This window comes from Taeniopygia guttata, chromosome 2, assembly GCF_048771995.1.
Source record: "Taeniopygia guttata chromosome 2, bTaeGut7.mat, whole genome shotgun sequence".
Lineage (NCBI taxonomy): Eukaryota > Metazoa > Chordata > Aves > Passeriformes > Estrildidae > Taeniopygia > Taeniopygia guttata.
This window is the reverse complement of record NC_133026.1, coordinates 49,280,883-49,300,552: the sequence shown is the minus strand read 5'-3', so window position 1 is coordinate 49,300,552 and position 19,670 is coordinate 49,280,883. Positions and strand designations below refer to the sequence as shown.

The following is a 19,670-nucleotide window of genomic DNA, read 5'->3' as shown; positions in this document are numbered from 1 at the left end:
TGATATAGGACACTTAAACAATCAGCTGATGTCAAACTTGAATTTGTTGGAATTATTTCAAATCTAAGCAAGGTTTCTGCTAGCAGCAGAAGATCCATGTGAATGCACTGTGTTCGGGATATACTGCAGGGCTGGTTTACTTCCCTTCCTTACCTTGACCAATGATTCTTGCTATGGCAGGTCTTGCAATTAATCTAAATCTTAACAATGGACTGTCTCTAATGTGGGTGTGGGTAAAAAAGAAGTAAACAAAAAGAAAAGCACATTTACAAAATTATCGAAAAACATTTATTATACTTAAATTGAAATGTGTACATCTTATTAAAAAACAAAAGCCATTTGCTGGTGCCATAATTTAATTCCAATTTCAAGTGAGCTGGACAAACTACTGTACAACTTTCAATATTCTTTAAAATTAGGTATTTGGATACTTTCCAATCAAGGATTTTTCCACTTTTATAAAACATTTGGATTTGAATATGTTGTGAGCTAAAAAGACACAAGTGTCAGTTCAGGAAAATACTAGGACCAAACAATACCCAAAGATGAACAACTTATAGGCAGAAATGTTTAAGTACATAAAATTTTACTTTCAGTGCAGAAAAAAAACCAAACGACCAAAAATAGGAAAAAAACGCTAGGTTTGATAAATTTAAATTTTCAAAACGCTACAGCTTTCAGAAGCTTTTCTGCTAAGCACTTGAGCCAGTTATGAAAGGGGAAATGAAAAAGTCAAAGTTGCTTTTTTACATGCTGTAGTATTGGTTTACACAGAACACCGCAGCATAAAAAGCAAACTATTCCCAAGTTTTTAAGCCAGAGATCAAGTTGGAACTTTCCAAAGGCACAGAATAACAGCTCTGAAACTGTCGCTTAATACCTCTGGAAATACCGCCCCCCCAAGTACCTGACCAATTGAAACATAATGTTAGCCTAAGAAATGCTGTGCCATGACTTTACAAGACACATCCAAAATACCAAGAAAGCACATTGCCTGTTTCAGAGTAAAGTAAATATTTGGTCATATGGAAGAGGCACTGTAACAGGTGTACAGTATGGATGGATGGAGGGTGCAGGAAGGTCAACTGAAAAGGTAAGAAGAGATTTGTCCAGAATAGGAGCTCCAGCAGGGCATTCACCTGCTGGGAAGGAAACTTACAGGGTGTGTATTTAGTGTTTCTCAAGCAATTTATTCAATGCTGCTGAAAGCTATGACAGCCCTGTGGTGCCAGTGGGTCATTTTCCCTCATCTGCATAATTCCACTGAAAACCCCACTTCTCACTGCCAGTATTTTTAAACCCACAATTTTACAAGCAAAGAGTTAAACTGCAGCAGTGCTCTGCAGAGAACCTAGGAAACTAAACATAAAGGATGCATAGGCAATTTATTTTCATTAAAGCAAAACACAATTACTTGGTACCCCATAGGATTTATATTAATCCCTCCAATAAGGTACTATTGATAATGCAGTTTGCTGCATGCATATATTGCATCTGTCTAGGGCTTCTTAAAAGCCCTGTTCTGGCATTTACACTTCTTACATACACTCTTATACACAATTTACACGGGAAGCTGTTTTGACAGCTTTACCCTCAAAGACCTGACAACCTGATCACTATCACCGTAACTACTCATCTCCACACAGATTAGCATGTGCTCTGCTAACATCAAAAAAAAAAACCAGCATAAGGTACAAGCACGTAATAGACAAACTGGCACAGAAAGGTAAATGCCCCAAAATAAGTTTACATTCATCTCCAACTGGATACAGGTAATAGAAAAGCAGCACTGCTTCGCTTCTATAAACTGTATCTACTGGCCATAGTTTGCCTTATTTCAGTGAAGGGCAAGCACCTTTGCTTACACTGTCTTCCATGCCTGTACAGAAGCTGTCATGGCATTATACCTCTCATGAGGACACTTAGCTATGGCAGTGATAAGAAAGTTCACCTATCAAACAGCTCATTAGAAAGGTCATTTTGTGTTTTCAATATGAAACATCTTATACAGTGAAGTTAGATCCTAAGGTTTTGGATGATCTTCATAATCTTTAGGCAGGACTTCATTCTGCATTGGAGTATCAGTCTAGCAAGTGTGTGATGTCACTTCAGAATTATATGGAAGCCTTCTCCATTTTCAGCTGAAAAAAAACCCAAAGGAAACGTCTGTCCGACTTGGTTGAACAGAATCACAGAAATACAAGCCAATGCACCAAAACACTCTAGCATGGACTTTGATAATAAACTCACATACAACAAAAATGTGAAGGTTTCCTACTTGTGCTAAACAAAAATGTTATTAATTATGATTTGTAACTGGATCTTCAAAGAGGGACAGTTTCTGTAGGTAAAGTTTGCACAGAGTCAAACTTGTCCCCTGATTAGAGCCATTTGCTGGTACCTTGTACCAGAAATAAATTTGAGTTCTATGGAAGAGTGGGATTCAACAACAGGCTATTGAATGAAGATGACTGTTGACTAGCAGAGAAAGAACAGAATGTTATGCTCAGTTTTGCTGACTCTAAGGACTCAAGATTCAGTTTCTGAACTTCAGAAGTACTACTCCCAGGATTTTTGAATTTTTTTTAACCTATTTTGAAACTTCACCATTCTCAACAATTACTAGCAGCATCACTGTCCAGTGATGGCTGACTGAATTTAACATAAGTTTTTTACCAAATCCTGCACTGGTTCTGAATTGAATGCTCAGAGAAGAGCCTGAGATGCTACACAGAGGCTGAAATCTGGCTAGGAGAGAAAGAACTCTGACTATCTTCTGCCACTGTGTATGCAAAACTATTATAATTTTTAAGGCTCCTTGCTGGAATAAACAATTAAATTTTAGACTGTCAGAAAAGACAACATACCTTTTATTGTGGTGAATAAGAAACAACTCTCATCTTGAAAGTTTTGAACCATCTAAAAAAAAAAAGTTTCAAAACCCTCTGAGTATGACCAAAACACAAAACAAAAACAACCCTCAACAACCCTGATATTAAACACAGCCTTTTGTGAGTGATAATGTATTTTTGGTTTTGTTCAGCAAGTGACAGGCATATACCAAATTAAAATCCATTAATATTAAAATACTGTTCTTTACTCTTGTGACAACCAGCTGGGAGCCTAGCTGTGTTTTTGGGACTCTGTGGAGCAGACACTTGAACAAGCAGAGTTCAACAGTGTTTAAGTGCTCTCTGCCTTTGGGTGTGCTCAAAATAAATATGTACTAAATAACTGCTGCAGCTTCTCAGAACTATATAAACCAGCTACCTCTGTCTTCTCATAGTTTCAGTTTAGTCATGCAGAGGAAAAATTACATTGAAGGAATCCTTCTGTTCATTGTATCATCCTTCCTTTTATTGTAAAGGAAAAAAAACTCTAAATGTCAGCAAACACTAGGGATGCATTATCAAACAGAAAAACCAGTAATAAATGAGCAAGCATAAGAAAACCCTCCATTCCAGTCATAAATAAAATGCCAAAAAAAAAAAAATCAATTACCTGATCACTAACAAGAATGTGGATGCCTGTGGGACCCTGTCTGTAAACTTGGTTGATCTGATGCAAAGGAATATTAAATGCCAAAGCAAGCTTGCGTGTGACTTCTGAGGCTGCCATCTCCTCTAAGTAGATTGCATGATAAACTACAAGAAAAAAATCATTTACATAAGCATTGTACTAATGGATAACAATAGCCATATGAAAAGTATCAGAATTTGTTTATTTGTTTACTTTATACTTTGAAAAATTTTAAAACCTAAAATTTTAAATTTACTCTCTCCCTGTTCTCATTAAAAGCATGAACTGCCCTAACTTTTCTTTCAGGGAAAAATCATAAACACAACTCTGAAGGGGGAGGCTTCTATTTGCTCTGAGACTGAAGGCAATTTCCACATTTTTTCCTGTATCCTGCACAAAAAGGCACAATCATGTCAAACACACTTTAAAATGTATCTTTAAGAGAGTCACCTAAAGATGGTTTTGAAAGCAATTTTAGGCAGTCCCAAAAGAATCAGGTAATACCTACATCCCACTTATGTGCTGCTGCTTTAAATACAGATGTAGATTTTGGGTTTTTGGTAAATAAGGCCTTTTCCAACTGTCTGAATTAACTTTCTACAGATTGCCTCAGAGCTGAATACAATACAGCAAAGAGAACAGTAAGACAAAGTAGCTGTTCAGCTTGAAGCTGTATTTACAGTTCGATATCTTTATTTAACAGTGCAAGAAAAACCCATGGCAGCTCCAAGTTTGCACATTCTTCTGGCTGAAGGTATCTTGAGTGAAAACATGTATTTGAGAGCAGCAGTATTTTATTTACAGATCCTCCTCCACCTAGATTCCTTTGTGGAAAATCCACAAGCACCACTGAAGCAGCCTGTGCAGATTTTAGCTGGGGAGAGAGGTCTCTCGAAGCCAAGAGCAAGTAAGGATTAATTTTAAATAGCTCCATTCTCTTAATTGTAAGAGTGACATGGATTTACAAATAAACAGTTACATTTCCATCTGTGTTGAATCAACAGTTCTCAGGAAAATAATACTAAAATCAAGAGCGCATTCACTACTTGGCTGTTTTTCCTTGTCCAGGCTCTACAGTTTTAGTTCAGTTGCACAGAAAATGACAGCAAAATCTAACAGAAAATGGGAAAGAATTGTATTTGCATGAAGCTTTTATGTGCACCTACATTTATATGGTTGATGCCTTGTCTGCAACAACATGCACAGCTGATTCCAGAGCTCCTTCGTTCATGACCACGTAACTACAGTTAGTTTTATCAACGGAATGAAAATGCTCAGTGGCTTAACCTTGAGAGGTTTCAGATTCTGTTTGCTCTGTGCTGTTAAAGCAGCGATATCGCTGTGATACAGCTTCTCACAGTTGCTTTGTACACCAGGAGCAGCAACTCGCCCCTTCCCCACCTATCCAGTTTGCGTGCCGCCAGCCCGGCCGTGCCCCGCGGCCCTGCCTGCCGTACCGTATATTGCACCGTTGCTGTCTGCGCTGCCCGCATCCTGGCGTTCCAGTTGTACGCTCCGTAGGGGCTCCTGGCACACGTAGATTGTTAAACGGGGCCTCACGGACCTGCCAGCCAAGGAAAGCAGGCGTCACACAAAAGGCTACTGCAAACGCAGAGGCTGATAGGCCACAACTATAGGTTTGTTATGCTAACAGTACACTTGATACAGTTTTTATCACGGAGCCCAAAAAATTAAATTAATCTCTAACTAAGTGGTCTCAGGTGCTGCTGAATTTAAACAAAATTTCAATCCATTCAGAGCTCCTGGGACACTGCTTGTTGGAATCCTGTAAGAGGACTACTGAGTAACAACAGCAATTCTTCCAGAATAGGGCCATTTCAGACAGACATCCCCTGGGATGCTGCCTGTGTTAGCAATACCTAGCCTCAAAAGGCCTCAGGTTCTTCTTAGCTCCCCAAATGACCAGTTTTGTGTCTTGGCAATAAATCCATCTGTAACAAAAGACCTGGCAGGGCCCAACTGCATTGGTGCAGCCTCACAGCCACCTGCACGTCACCTGGGCGTGCCCTGCACAGGAGGAGAGTTTTAAACATATTGCTACCAACTCCTGAGGCAGATCCCACAGGCACCAACGCCCATCCACACTGACTTCCCAAATCTCCCAGTTCTAGAGTCCCCATCTAAATCTACTCAGCCTCACAGTCAGCACATCACCTGGATTTCAGTGCATTATACAGCCGAATTCCATCGGCTGGACCACAGATTTGTACCAGATCCTCTCTTGTCAGCTTTAATAAATCAGCACCTGGACAAACACATGAGGATTTAATGAAGATACTGTAGCACATCAATTCTTTCTAAAATAAATAGCATGTTCATTTAAACCAAGAGTAACAAACTTCACCATGACAAAAATGGAATTTGGGACACAGGAATAAGTAAAATTCAGCCAGGCTCTAGTGAGTGCCAAATAAATCAACCTGCTTTCCAAAGGTGGTGAGTTACAGTTTATGCTGTTTACAGCTTTGAAACAGTACAAATCTGCAAGGCACACAATTTCTGAGGAGAGAGATGACTGTTCTAGAGAAACAGTGGTTTTTGCTGGCACCCCAGGGTAGTGGATTTTAACACATGAACACATTCAAAATACAGAGCAAAAATATTCCATGGTTTGTCACGCAGTGAATTACCCCAGACATTCAACTACCCATCCACCACTTCCTCTGGGCACTTAAGTTACAACAGTGCACTCGTTTATAGAAGGTGCTGCTGAAGCAAAAAGTGGGAGGACAGATTTTTTTGAGAAGCAGCATGAGTGTCACCAAAGAAAACAACACTCTGAAATATCAGTCACTGAAATAGTTGAGTGGGAAAACAGGAAAAAAGTAGTCTTTATGCGTGAAAATACTCCATAGACTATCCAGGAATGCACAAATAAAAGCCAGCAAAAATAACTGATCACAGCCCTTAAATACTATAGCAAAAAAACTCCCACCCTGAGGTAGTATAATAAAACTCACATATACTACACCTCTTGTTTCAAAAACAAAAAAAGCTACCTAGCTAGTATTTGACTTTTTTAAAGATAATAATGAAAAAGAAGAAAAGCTTTCCAAGAGTCTTTGTCAGAAATTCGGTACTAAAGTTTATTGAGAAAGCTCAGCAACCCCCACACAAGAATCACAGGTCAAAATCTAACCAGCAGCAGAAGAGTAAATCTTCCCAGAGAAAAAGCCTGGTACAAAGGAATTCTGACAGAAGCATGAGCTAAGCAAAGAGGCAGAGAGCTGGCATCATTCACAACACTGTTCTCATCAAGTGTCACCAAAAAAAAGGAATTTACTTATGGTGAGTACTGTGTCATGCCACCCTTTGCACAATTCCATGGAAGGCTTCAAAACACAGCCCCATACCATCCATCTACTGCTGTGCTCTTTAACCAGCAAATTAGTAAATAAATATGAATAAATATGTATACTATAATGTTCTTAAAGAACTCTTTTCCCACACAGAACCTGCTCAGTAAAACAAAGAAAGAAAAAAGTTAACTATAGATACCTGAGAAATTTGAAAAGAGCCTTGTATAGGCAGAGAACCTATTCTTGAGCAACCATTGCTGAGTTTCCTGGATTGTGGCTGAAGGATGAAGCTGCTGTAAGAAACAAGATTGGATACAATAATTCAGATACTAAAAAACCCAAATATAACCCAAGTAATTAAAAAAAAAAAAAATCTCCCTCAGTTCAACACTTTCTTATAATATCAAGTGTAAATCAAATACTCTGACACAGCTATACAAATAGACTTATGGTCAATATCAGAAAGGAAACACTCACATCTCCTGACCCTTGAGAGGTGCCATCTCCTTGATGATTTGGGGAGGAGGAATTGCTACAGATTAAAAAACAAAACCAAGTATTACTAGAATTCAATAAACCAAAATATTTAAGCATTGTTGAAAATTAACTTGAAATTTCCAAAACAATAAATATCACAGTTGCAAGAATTAAAAGATTCCAACTTGTTAAACTTAAGAGAAAGACCATTCCACAGTATATGGATCAGACCACACCACTGTCAAAAATTTTTGGATGAACTGCAAGTTTGGTTACAGTAGTTTAATTAACACCTTAAAACAAAATGCTTTCACCGATGCAACTTTTTGAAGCTATTTGTAACTGTGTATGATGGAAATGAAGACTCTTCTTACTGAAAAATGCTAAAAATAGTTTCCATAGACAAGGACTAAATTACAATAGTGAAAAGGTAAAGTATCTGCTATATGATGAAGGCCAAGAAGTTGTTTTAAAAAATGTATAGTAAGAAAGAAAGATGGTGAGGCAGAAGTAATTACCTTATAACTGAACCATGTGATACAAATGTCATACTCCAAAATTAACATATAGGTCAAAACAATCTCCCAATTCCCCAGCAGAAACAGAACAGTTGAATTTAGTCAGAAAATGTTCTGAATAAGCCCGATTAAAATGTTGCCTTTAATGGGGATACAGAATAGAAACCTACCTGTCTGGGACACTGTAGGTGTTATGCTGAGCAGAGGTGAAAGTTGGAGCAGGAGTAGGACTGTTGTTTACAAATGTTGTAGGAGTATCTGGCCATGGTGAGCACTAAAGATAAAGAATTAAAACTTAAGTTTCTCTTGACAATACCTTTTTTACTCTGATGCACACTTCTCTCATTTAAAGCTAGGGGTTTATCTGCAGACTATTCTGATTTGCACTTCCAAATAAAGACTCCCTCTATCCCACACATTACATACAGATATTCCAGGTAAAAATCAGCTCTGTTTTATTTTGTTATTTTATGAAGACTTCTATTCATACTGTCTTCTCTTTAAAAAAAAATACATATTATTCCATTTAAACCAAAGCCAACCAACCCCCAGCCACCTGCTGGAAAAAAAGTATTTTATCCGGAACAGGATAAAAGGGCTGTTTAAACTGCAGGGATAATGACATGACAAAAAGTGTTCTGTGATATCAAGTAAAGCTATGAAGATAGATTGCACCTTGTGGATAAATTTAATGCCTCTGCCTTGAGAGCTATCAAATACAAACAAAATTTTCAGTGGAAATCTTGTGAATTCAAAATCTTTAATAATTTCCTGAAGGACTAAAATGATGCTTACTTACATGGACTGATTTTTCTGAACTGCTTGGTAAACTAGAATTTTTTAAACAAACTTAAGTCATCACAAGTATATGATAAGCCAGCTGTTAAATTCTGTCAGTCTTTTTTTGGGTGTTTTTTTAAATCATCATGATAAAACTTTTCTAAACAAGGATATGTTTTAGTGCTTCCAACAGTACTAAAAATCCAGTATTTTAAAGAAAAACAAAAACCAAACAAGTTTTGATATGTTGAAAGACATGATTAAAACAAGCAAGCAGCCCGAGATCAGGTAAGGCAAGACCATGCATGTTAAGACAAAAAAGATTTCTGATACACTTATCATGTACCTGTACAAAGCTAAATACCTTGTAAAAATTTTCCAGATTTATATCACAGCCTTGTAGAACAGGGCGGAGCGTATTATTCCATTAATACCAATGGAAACTTGTTTCAACAATTTTGTGTTGAAAAATCCTTCCTCTATTTGGGGGAAACAGTAAATAAGGGCAACACCAGCTGCCACTTTCTGTAAGAGAGTTAGCAACATTTCTTTGCTGGACCCCAGTCTTCATTTGTTAGCATAAAATGGCAAGATCCCCAAAATGGCACATGGAATTAAAATAAATTTGTCTTGCATTAGGAACTTTCTTTATCTGCCTGAGACTTGACTCAAACCAGCATTTTTGTTAGCCACAGAGTCCACAGTCTTTGATTACGTGGTCAAAAGCCACTCTTTGGGCTATAAACAGTGCTCCCAAACAGAGCACGGTCCTCTATGACCTGGTAGGGTGACACATTCCTCCTCCAAATCTGTATACTCCCACCTGTTGTCTCTCTTCTCAAGCTCATTTAATATTAACCTCAAAGATGTTACATCAGGTAGTTACAAGTAGCCTTCATTCCCTAAATATGCGATCCAAAGCTGTAATTTTAAAATAAAAGCACGACATAGTAACATTAACTTTGTTCCTCTGAATTACCTTGAAAATGCAATTAAAACTCTTTAATTTTGTGACATTCTCTTTTTAATCCAAGATGTTTATGTGGGCACATAGATGCAATTTCCACATCCTTGACAACAATTCCCACACAAGATTCTAGCCACCATATATTTAAATTCAGGGGCAGAGAAGAATGCACTGGTGTCAGAGAGCACCTTTTGAGTCATTCCCAAGGTAGGTACTGCAGCCGGTGTTTCTGTCCTGCAAACCCTTCAAGCTGAAGTTCTTCACAATGAAGATCTGGGTTTGAATCCAGGAAGAAGCACATTTGAAGTATTCAGAAAAATAAAATCCCAATCCAAAGGAAGTAGCCTTTCTTCTTTCACAAGCATGCTTTCCTGCTTTGTCTCCTATTCCAGAAAAAACACCACTAACTATCCACTGAGACTGATTAGGTAAGTTAAAGGCTGACTAAAAGAAGCACAAAATAAGTAAGTGAAATACTACTGCAACACATCTATTGCCTGTTTTCCTTGTTTCTGTCTTACAGGTTGGGAAGGAGACAATGAGTGAGCACTGAGATACTTAATTCTGAAAGGTTCAAGGAACAAGAAAGTCTTCCAGCAATTAACCTGGGCTGATTATGCTTTTGGAATCACTCTCATGCACAAATGTCCTGCCCTTCACAAACTGGATTAAGCAAATGCCTGGCGGACCAAATCCATTAACACTACAAAGACTAAGCAAGGATGTGTTTTCTTTTCTAACATCCAGAATGATGATTCTGGATTGAGGGAGGTGAGGGCTACAAGGGAAATGGATCACAGAAAGCAGCACTGTTCCCTGAAAAAGCACTTGCCATTGTCACTGTCAGAGACTGAACATGACTTCATCCTTGAGGACTGATCCATCAGGGTATTTCTTACATTCCTAAGCCAAAACTGAGTTAACCAAAGGACAGTCAGAAAGTTAATGATACTAATACAGAAACCCCTGACCAGTAGACAAAAACCTATGAGAAAATGTCACCCTGTCACAAGGAAGAATTAAACTCTGTAAAGCACCATCACAGAACAGAAAGAAGACTGGTATTGTGTCTTTACCTGTAATAAGCAATCAATATTTATTGATGAATTTGCCAAGATCATGTTTTTGAGGTCTGAAGACTAAATGCCCTCCATTACTAGCACACTAATACTATACTACTAAACTATATATATATATATATATAGATAGATAGATATAGTATACTATATATACTATACAATACTACTGATACCACTATACTCCAGAAATTATGTCTTATTTCCAAATGGGGATTAATTCAGGAGAAAACTATTTTTGTTTCAGATGTTTAACAGACTTCTGTAAAGGCCACAAATGACGTTTTACTGAGTTAAAAAGAAATGTAACAGATCTAACTATGACTTACCAGATTTAAGATATATAGCATTTTAACTTGGAACATTCCTAACTGCAGAGGAATTGCAAAATCTCAAATTATTCTAAGCTGTGGTTTAATCCCTTCCTACCTCAAATATACTGGAATCTGCCCAAATTCATGCCTTACAAGAGAGTAAAGCTGAACTTTTGACAAAGAACTCCATACTATATTCAAAGACCAAATAAACATGAAAACAAAATACAAAACCAAATACATAAGTCTAATTTGTTCTCCAATTTAGACTTACACTTGAGCGCACAGCGCCTCCTTAGAGAATAAAACATCAATTTTCTTACACGTGGTAAGGAGCTTTTTCAAACTTTCACGTCTACAATTTAACATTCCAATTTATTTCAAGGTCTATACCTGGAAGTCTTATAACTTCCGTGTGCTCTATAATCAACACTATCTGCAAAAAATGACCATTTGACCAAGTTTAATCACTTTGTAGTTTATACATTCAAGCTTGTGACACATAAAACATAATACTATAAAAATCAACCAAAATACTGCAGACAGAAAAAAGTGCAAAGGCCCAACTACTACAGTGCAAATCTTCCTGCTTTTACTAATTCAAAGCAGGGGATAGAAAACAGTGTGGATTTTTTTTTTCTTTTTCATTAGATAAGAACTAACTTTTATGTAAGAAAAGAGAGAAAAACAAAGTGCCTCCTTCATAAAGTGGCCCCTGAATGAAGGTCACATTTACATAAACATCCACTTTGAAGTCCAGAAGGCAAGGTTAAACTTGTGGCCTTTTATACCTACAGAAAAAGTTAATGCTCCATAGTGTGAGAAGTCTAACAAGCAGTTTAACTGTGTCCTGTCTGTTTGAACAACACTGAGATAAACACTGCAGAACTGCAGTAAATGCACTGGATATTGATACATCCGCTGAATTCAGAGAAGTAATGGAAAAGCTTATCTAGATGGCATTCTTATGAAAATAAGTGATATGGGAAAGATGGGTGACGGTAGCTAGAAAAAAAACCCCTCTGGTTCTTCAAAAGGACAGAAGAACAGAATGTCCACTCAGAAAGGAAGCTTCACCAAATTCTTTACATTATGTTAGAAAGCCATAAGAATTAAATCGAAAAGAAAATATATTAGATTCAATGTTTTCTGAAGGAAGCATAGTAAGAAACCAATCTATCCAAATCCAATTGTGACTGAGCTTGAAATAATCCAGTGGGAGAAAAAAAAAGAAACAAAAAAAAATTGAAATATCTAACAAATAGACAGTAGAATCTTGGAGAGGTAAAATAAAAAAGCCAACATACAAAATGAGATGCAAAAAGCAAGTAATGAAAGGTTAGGTTAGGTGTAGCAGGAAGGTAAGAATTCACAGCTTTAAAATCAAAGAGAATTATAGACAGGATCAACAAGAATATCAAAATTCAAAAAAGGTAACAGAGTACTACTTCTGGCGACTAGTAAGCAGCACTGTTTAAATCAGCAGTCTTGACTGCATCTAGTAAAAATACATTCCAAACAATTCTGGTTTGTTTTTTTTTACTGTAATAGAGCTACAGCTTCTACAGGACATGTAAGATCCATCATATAGAAACACATAACATGTGGAACAGGGTCCATCTCATACTTAAACAGAGGGAAACAGGTCTTCACTTTTTGTGTCTCAGCACCTCTGTGACACCAGTAGTGCACATATGGAACACTTGATCTCTGAGGGAAGTCTGGAAACAGCCAAAACTTCTGATGGCCACGTTTACAAAGACAGATTTGCAAGGACAGAACTGCTTTAAGTAGAAACACTTATCATCCTTGTCCATATTTACAGGGCCCACAGAAATCAGCCTGTCTGGTGTCAAAAGACGAAGGTCAATGAATTGGCTTTCAAGATGTAGATCAGATACTCCTTTTCTACATCAAGCAAACAAGTTTCACTTTCTATAGCTAAACCAGTACTGAGTGCATAGAAATAACCAAGGCTTTACCATGAATACAGAAAAAATAGTGTTTAATGGTATTTTTTATGGGCTTGATGATTTCTAATAATTTTGCTAATGATAAAAAACATTTAAATGATGGAAATTGCATGTGTTGAAATCTGCAAACAACACCAAGTTAGCAATGCTAGAAAGATTTCATCCAGTGTGGATAAAATTCAAAATGCTCTCAACAAACTGACCAAATTATCTCAGGACAGCATTTTATTACAGGCAAATGAGCAACAGGAATAGTGAGCTGCATGATTAAGACAACTGGAGAGCTGTACATAGGTCCTACTCAAAATAGCCTGTGGGTCATTATCCTTTGTGTGCTTTGGGAAAGGCATCAGAAGTCCAGTACTGTCCTATCAAAGCTCTTCGTCACTACAATTAAGATAACGTAGAATTAAAGTAATTCATAGAAGCTTAGTATTCCAAGAGATTGCTAAGGAAAAGTTAAGACAACTTCTAGTTATGATTAGCTACAGTTTGTCCTACTCTGCACAATGGATTTGTCTTATCTGTTTAAAAATACCTTTCTCTGTTATTCTTCCTATAAGCAACAATCATTCAATGAAATACTTGTAACAGCACGAGGAAAACACAGAAATCCCTCCAAGGACAAGCTTCAAAAGATGCTTTATAAGCAAAAGTGATAAAAGTCTGTTTTCTCCTGCCTCTCCCCCGGGGCCAGCTGGAACACGTAAAAGAATGCCAAAGAATCATAAAGGTGCACCTTAAAAGAAAGAACAAAAACAAAAAAAAACAAAACCCCAAAAAAAACCCAAACAAAAAAACCAAGAACAGTAGAAGGTAAATTCAGACAGCTCAGGGCATACAATAGTTTTGGGTGCACAAAGGAAAAAATCCAAATATCCTCCAAAGAACCCACTTGACTAATATTGCTTGTTCCGTCCCACACAGTTACATGGGTTATAAAAAACAAGAAGCATTTGCTGAAGTATTTTATAACCTAAATATAAAACTTTACACATCACTTTCACAGATCATAAATACGAACCAAACCATGCTTAAGCACTATTGGTAAAGAGCTTCAGCACATTATGGCTGTTCAAAGAGCAGTCAAATAATGGCCTTCCACAGTCATTCAAGCTTGCCATATGAAAGATGTGGAATTGTTCCTCCTTAAGGAACAACATTTAAGAAATCCAGAATGCTAACCCTTGGCAGGATGACTGCACAGGACCTATGTCAGGGAGGGCACAGGATGTATGTCAGATTCCCTCTAAGGTGCACAGATAGGGTTAACATAACAGATCATGAAGATGAGCTGATTCTTCTGAACTGCTTTAAGCCTGCTTGGAGCACAGTATGTAGATGGCTAAAGGAAAAATCACTAACAACTATCTGCAACACAACATGGCTTTTAAAATATACTGATGCACATGAAAACTTCTACTGAATATAAGTACAAACAGGAACAAACCACTAAATTTAACTGTTCTTACTTCCTCCAATTACACATGTATAGCAAAGCAAAATGCTATTTCATTTCAAGTCATATAAACTGAAAGCTCTTGACTCAAGTTACACAGTCCCTCTGCAACAGTTTAAGTGTTAGATTTAGGAAGGATTCTTTTGCTGAAAACAAACATGGAATAATTGAGATACAAAGAAGTGAGTAAAATTAAGACACAGCAATCAAAGTATTTTTACTTTACATAATGGAAGTTTCTCCTATATCTAACACTGCACAAGGCATCTTGCATAATCAAAAGGTAAGCAGAAGTCCCTTACACTGCCTCGCTTTGCCAGAGAATCACCGTAGTCTGCTGGCAAAGTCCGCTTGCTGGACTTTTTCTGCTCATGTTCAACTGCATCTTCAATTATAGGCTCAAGCCTCATCTGGACAAACACCAAAGATGTGGATCAATTTCTTTTCATTATACAGTGAGGAAAGATCTAAAAGCCTTTTAAAAACTTCTGAAATATTTAGAAAACTGCACAGAACTCACTGATGTTTAAATAGAAAACCTAATGAGGCTCTGGCCCTAAATTCAGTAATCTCTGAAAAACAGACTTTGAAGCTCAAATCTGGTAAATAAACTTTAGGAGTCCCCCCTCATTTTTTCTTTGTTTTTTTAGTTTTTCAGCTGCAAGATTTTGAAATCTGTATCAAAAGTCTTGCTCAAGGGTTCAGTACAGTCAGTCAAACAGTGTTCAATCTAAAGTGTGTTTTAATACAGCATCTATTGAGTATCTTAATCTAGGTTTACTAAACAAAATCTTAAAACTGAACATTGCTGCTTGCTGGACAAGTTTGTCAAATAGTTTATCTCTATGCAGAAATAATTCTTCCCCAACCCTTCCAAGACTGCAGCTAAGTAATGTGCTGTATCTATGTATATTCTCCTCAGACAGCAAATGCAATTTTATTTTGTTACCTCTGTAAGAACTGTGGTGTCATATGAAGGCTGATACTTCTCTTTTTCATGTGCAGTTCGCTTTTCCATCTTTTCCCTGTCTGTTTTCTGTTTTCTGTCTGCTCCTTTGGGCTAAAAATGAACAGTTATTTGAGCATGAATACAAGTGAGAAATAATTTTAGAGTTGAAATCTGATCTCAGACATGAACCATTACAAGCAACAATATGATTTCCCATATCTTTATGAAAACTTTGAGACTAAAGGATATGTTTTCTAATGTTACCTTAAAAACTTTGATTTGACAGCTGGCTGAATGCAGATGATCTGTATATTCTCCATTTTCAGTCTGTTTAAAGGTGTCAACCTGAATCCTAAAAGGAACTCCTTTCTCTCCTCCGTGTTTACGAGGGGTAAATTCAGTGCTGATACAATGTACCTGAAAAGAAACAAGGACCAAACAAAAAGAACCCTCAGAAGCATTTCAGGCATGAACTTTATTATATGTTACCTACATCATATGAACAGTTTCTTGTAAAAAATACAGCAAAGCTATAAAAGGTCACTGACTAGATGAGTTTTTTATCTCATGCATCCTCATCTCAGAGTATGTGCAAATATGCCCAACACTTTTAAAACTTCAGAGACTTTTTAATCAGTGTGTAATTGCTTCAGCTGCTAAATCAGAATGAACACTGTGTTTATAAGCTATAAAGACCCCTTAAGGGTATCGAGGGAGAAAATCAGTGCAATAGAAGGAATTATGAACAATCTCACTGGACAGTGCTCCCAATTTATTTGGCTTCTTTATGGAATTTTAAGCAAGCCTGTAGAACAACCCAACTATAATGGCATAATATCAGTTCCATTTTCAGTCTGTTATAATTTCTTCTAAGGAAATACATAAACAAAACTATTCCCTAATTTATCTCACATTTCTTCAAGGCAACTACATTTTTAGCAATTATGTAATTCTTACTAAAAAAAGTATCTTTATCTAGATCAAAGTTAATTTACTGACAATATAGAACTTAACCTATTAAATTAACCTACAGCCAGAGTAAGAAAAGTTGCTACCTGAAACTTCACAGCCATACTTTTTTATGATGAAATCATATCTGAGGAAAAAGTCAGCAATGTGAATATGACCATTCCATCTAAATAATTTCCAAAGCAAGCATGCTCAGTTGCCCTGAATATCAAATACACAAATAATAGAATTTCTACAACAAAACCTACTGACATAGTAAGAAACATCTTTTGAGTGCATGATTTAAATCCCTTTTTTTGTGGGTCAATACCTTTAATTTTGAATCCTTAAGCCAAGCTTCTGCTGAAAGTAGTATTAAGAGTTACAACAGGAATGTAAGTTAATTCTTATACTTCATACAACTAAATATTTTAATTATGACAGCTTTCTTCAAAGAGTTTCTGAAAACTTTTTATTTAAGTTTTCTATAAACCCAAATTAAATAGAAAAACCTTACTAGGGACTCCAATAAACCTATGAACCCATTTTTTTTTTTTATTTAATGGCCATCCCACAAATAATAAACCAAGAAGCTTTGTAGTTCAAGTATACTATGCTGTTTGTGACCTGAAAGGCACCAAACACAAACATCCAGTCAAATAAAGTTTCAAACCTGAATAAAAGCAGATGTACATTTTGTTGGATCCCATAAAAATTCAACTGCGTTGAGCTGGCTTGGATTTGTCTTGATATCAATGACTCCAACAGACATTGGAATATCTATTAAAATAAGTATCATATATTTCAGAACAATCATACAGCGCGCAAACACTATAAATAAATAAATCATAATATAAGGTTACCATCACCATTACCACCAAGGTAGGATAGAAAAAATGTGGGCTTTGGTGGCTTGACCAGTTTCTTAGGACTGATACAAAGAATCTTAGTAGATTCAACGTAAAAATGTTCAAGGTCTTGGGCACTTTTTCATTCTCCTCCCCTGCTGCCACCCCTGAGGTTATGCACCAAAAGTGATCAAGTTACACAAAGTACAAAAACCATGCTGGGACCAATTTCACAATCTAACAGAGAAAGTTACTTCTATCTGTGTTCTCACAATCACTGCAACACTTAATAATCAAAATCAGAAAGAATATTAAATGTGCATGGCTGCAGAGCTGCTATCTTACTTTCACAGGACTTAAAATTTGAAAAGAACATAGAAGTGGTATGAATGTTTATATTCAAAACACACATTATTGCAAAGCAGCATCCAGAAATCTGGTCTGTCCTTTTTCATCAGCCTGAGCATAAATGTGAACGTGACCAATTTAAATTTGGAAACTGAATTCCATACAGTGGCAGCAAACAGAAACAATTATACCTAAGTCGAGCAGTCTGTCCCCAGGGCGGTTCCACTTCCAACCCTCTAGCTGTTGGTGCTCTGTGTACTGCAACCTTCTGTCATGGAACACAACTCTTATAATGCTCTAACAAAGAAGAAAACAAGCCTGTGGTGAGACACAGAGTTACTACAGATAAAAGTACTAAACCATCCCAAAATAGCCACAGTGCTAATAAATACATTATTTACAGCAAAAATTTGGCAAGTGTCAGTATCCCAAAATATTCCAGAACACAGAAATAGAACTGAGCAGCCGGAGATACTTGAAAATGTGGTAAAACTGAAAGGGAGAATTACATCTGACTGGATACTCAAAAGGTCATTATGAATTACATACAGTGAACTGAGCAACACTGGCAGCACAGTATCAACACTGTGTAGGCAACACCAAATTATTTTAGAAAGCAAACACCAAAGATTTCATTTATTAAGAAAAGTGGTGAATATTATTTGATCATTCTTTCACTGGGAATTTTGTGAACTTGTGTAGGACATTTTAAGAAATAAAATAGAAAATTCCCTTCCTAGTACTTCTAAGATATTTACAAAAAAATCGATGATTTTGCTTAATAGAATTAAAAAGTTCCAAACTTTCTCAGCTTCTCTAAATTAAATATTCATCCAGAACAACTACAACATGATTAATTTTATTCAGCTAGAAGCAATTATCTAACAACACCTATTTTTGTGGGCAGTTTTGGTACTGCTAAATGAATGCACATATAAGGCAATTTGTTACAGACAGGCTGGAAAAATAATGTACACATTGACTATTACCCAACAAATAGAAAGCAGACAGATTTGCATATTTTTTCCATTATTCTACCGTCTTCCTGGTATTAATGGCAGCTGCAAGTGTCCACAAAACCAAAGAACTTTTAAATGGAGCGCCTCTTCAAGATGGATTGCACTTCCTTGGGTTTATTTCAAAGACAATGGAAAGCAAATGTGTGTGCAAGTACACAAACAAACAGAAACGCACCACTCCTTCTGCACTGCAGACTGGCACGTTTGGAACTCGGAATTATCTGTAGCCACCTTCACCTCCATGAAATTATTTCTTTGGTAAAATACTGGGCATTGATGCAGCATTACAATACCTTGCTATGGTAAAATTGACTTTTCTAAACTTTTACAATGCTTTGCCCTATTGTATCTGCCAAATGACTCACCATCCACATACAAACCTAGAAAATTACAGAAGAGAGACACTCAAGGCTACAAGGAAATAGCATCTAAGGGGGCAAAACAGTCCACATGCTTATAACAGCAAGTCACCATGCCAGGTTGTAAAGAGTTTAATTACAGAACTCTCAAATCCCACTTTTATGCTCGTGCTTAACTCTTCCTGAAATGAGCTCTAAAGAAGCATCCTGCAGACACATAAGAACAAGGCCTAGAACCATACAAGCATGCCAAATTTCACAAATTACACAGCCCAAAGCTGGCACGTAAAGATTTAGCCTCCCACAGGTACACTGCTCTGGTGCATTTATCAGCACTACTTTCAAAGTGACTTTAATTGAAGTTTTTCCCTCCTTTCCTAACACCTGAATAAGATTTTTTTTGAGAATTCAATAAAATCAATAATCATCAGGTGCTTAGAAAAAAAATCCAAACCCTTCCATCAGTTATTTTAATCCTCTGTACTCAAAATTGGTTAATTTTTCAGTTTGCCTCATTTTCATACTTCATAAAATACCTCAGATTAACAGTACCTTCTACTAACATTGAAGCAGACAAATCTGGAACTGAAGAAAGGGGCTCAGCTGTGGAACAAACTGCTCAACAAGCAGCAAAATTAGAGATCTATTCTCCTATAGCTGTATCTCCAATATCCTACTGCTGCAAAACCTACAGTTTGGCTCCATGTGTTTTCTGTAACACTTAAAAAACATGATCACAATACCTCCACTTTTATCCAAATGATCCTCTACCTTCCTCTCACCTCTCCTAACCACT

The 19,670-nt window shown here is 36.8% G+C and overlaps 1 protein-coding gene across 4 annotated transcripts in view; it reads right to left on the bottom strand.

The window, feature by feature from the left end:
• Positions 1–265: 265 nt before the first annotated feature.
• The window catches only part of UBP1 (upstream binding protein 1), a 41,855-nt gene continuing 22,450 nt past the window's right edge, over positions 266–19,670 (bottom strand). For 2 of the 4 annotated variants that reach the window (XM_072925923.1, XM_030265273.4), the window contains exons 4-16: positions 17,688–17,793; positions 16,974–17,080; positions 15,617–15,769; positions 15,353–15,463; positions 14,706–14,813; positions 8,005–8,108; positions 7,317–7,371; positions 7,039–7,132; positions 5,695–5,785; positions 4,977–5,083; positions 3,502–3,644; positions 2,868–2,919; positions 266–2,141 (exon numbers count right to left, since the gene is read on the bottom strand). In XM_072925923.1, the coding sequence (XP_072782024.1) occupies positions 2,104–2,141; positions 2,868–2,919; positions 3,502–3,644; positions 4,977–5,083; positions 5,695–5,785; positions 7,039–7,132; positions 7,317–7,371; positions 8,005–8,108; positions 14,706–14,813; positions 15,353–15,463; positions 15,617–15,769; positions 16,974–17,080; positions 17,688–17,793 (1,269 nt within the window). In that variant the 3' untranslated portion in view covers positions 266–2,103. The remainder of the gene's footprint in view (positions 2,142–2,867; positions 2,920–3,501; positions 3,645–4,976; positions 5,084–5,694; positions 5,786–7,038; positions 7,133–7,316; positions 7,372–8,004; positions 8,109–14,705; positions 14,814–15,352; positions 15,464–15,616; positions 15,770–16,973; positions 17,081–17,687; positions 17,794–19,670) is intronic. The other 2 variants (XM_030265274.4, XM_030265275.4) reach the window with 2 other exon arrangements.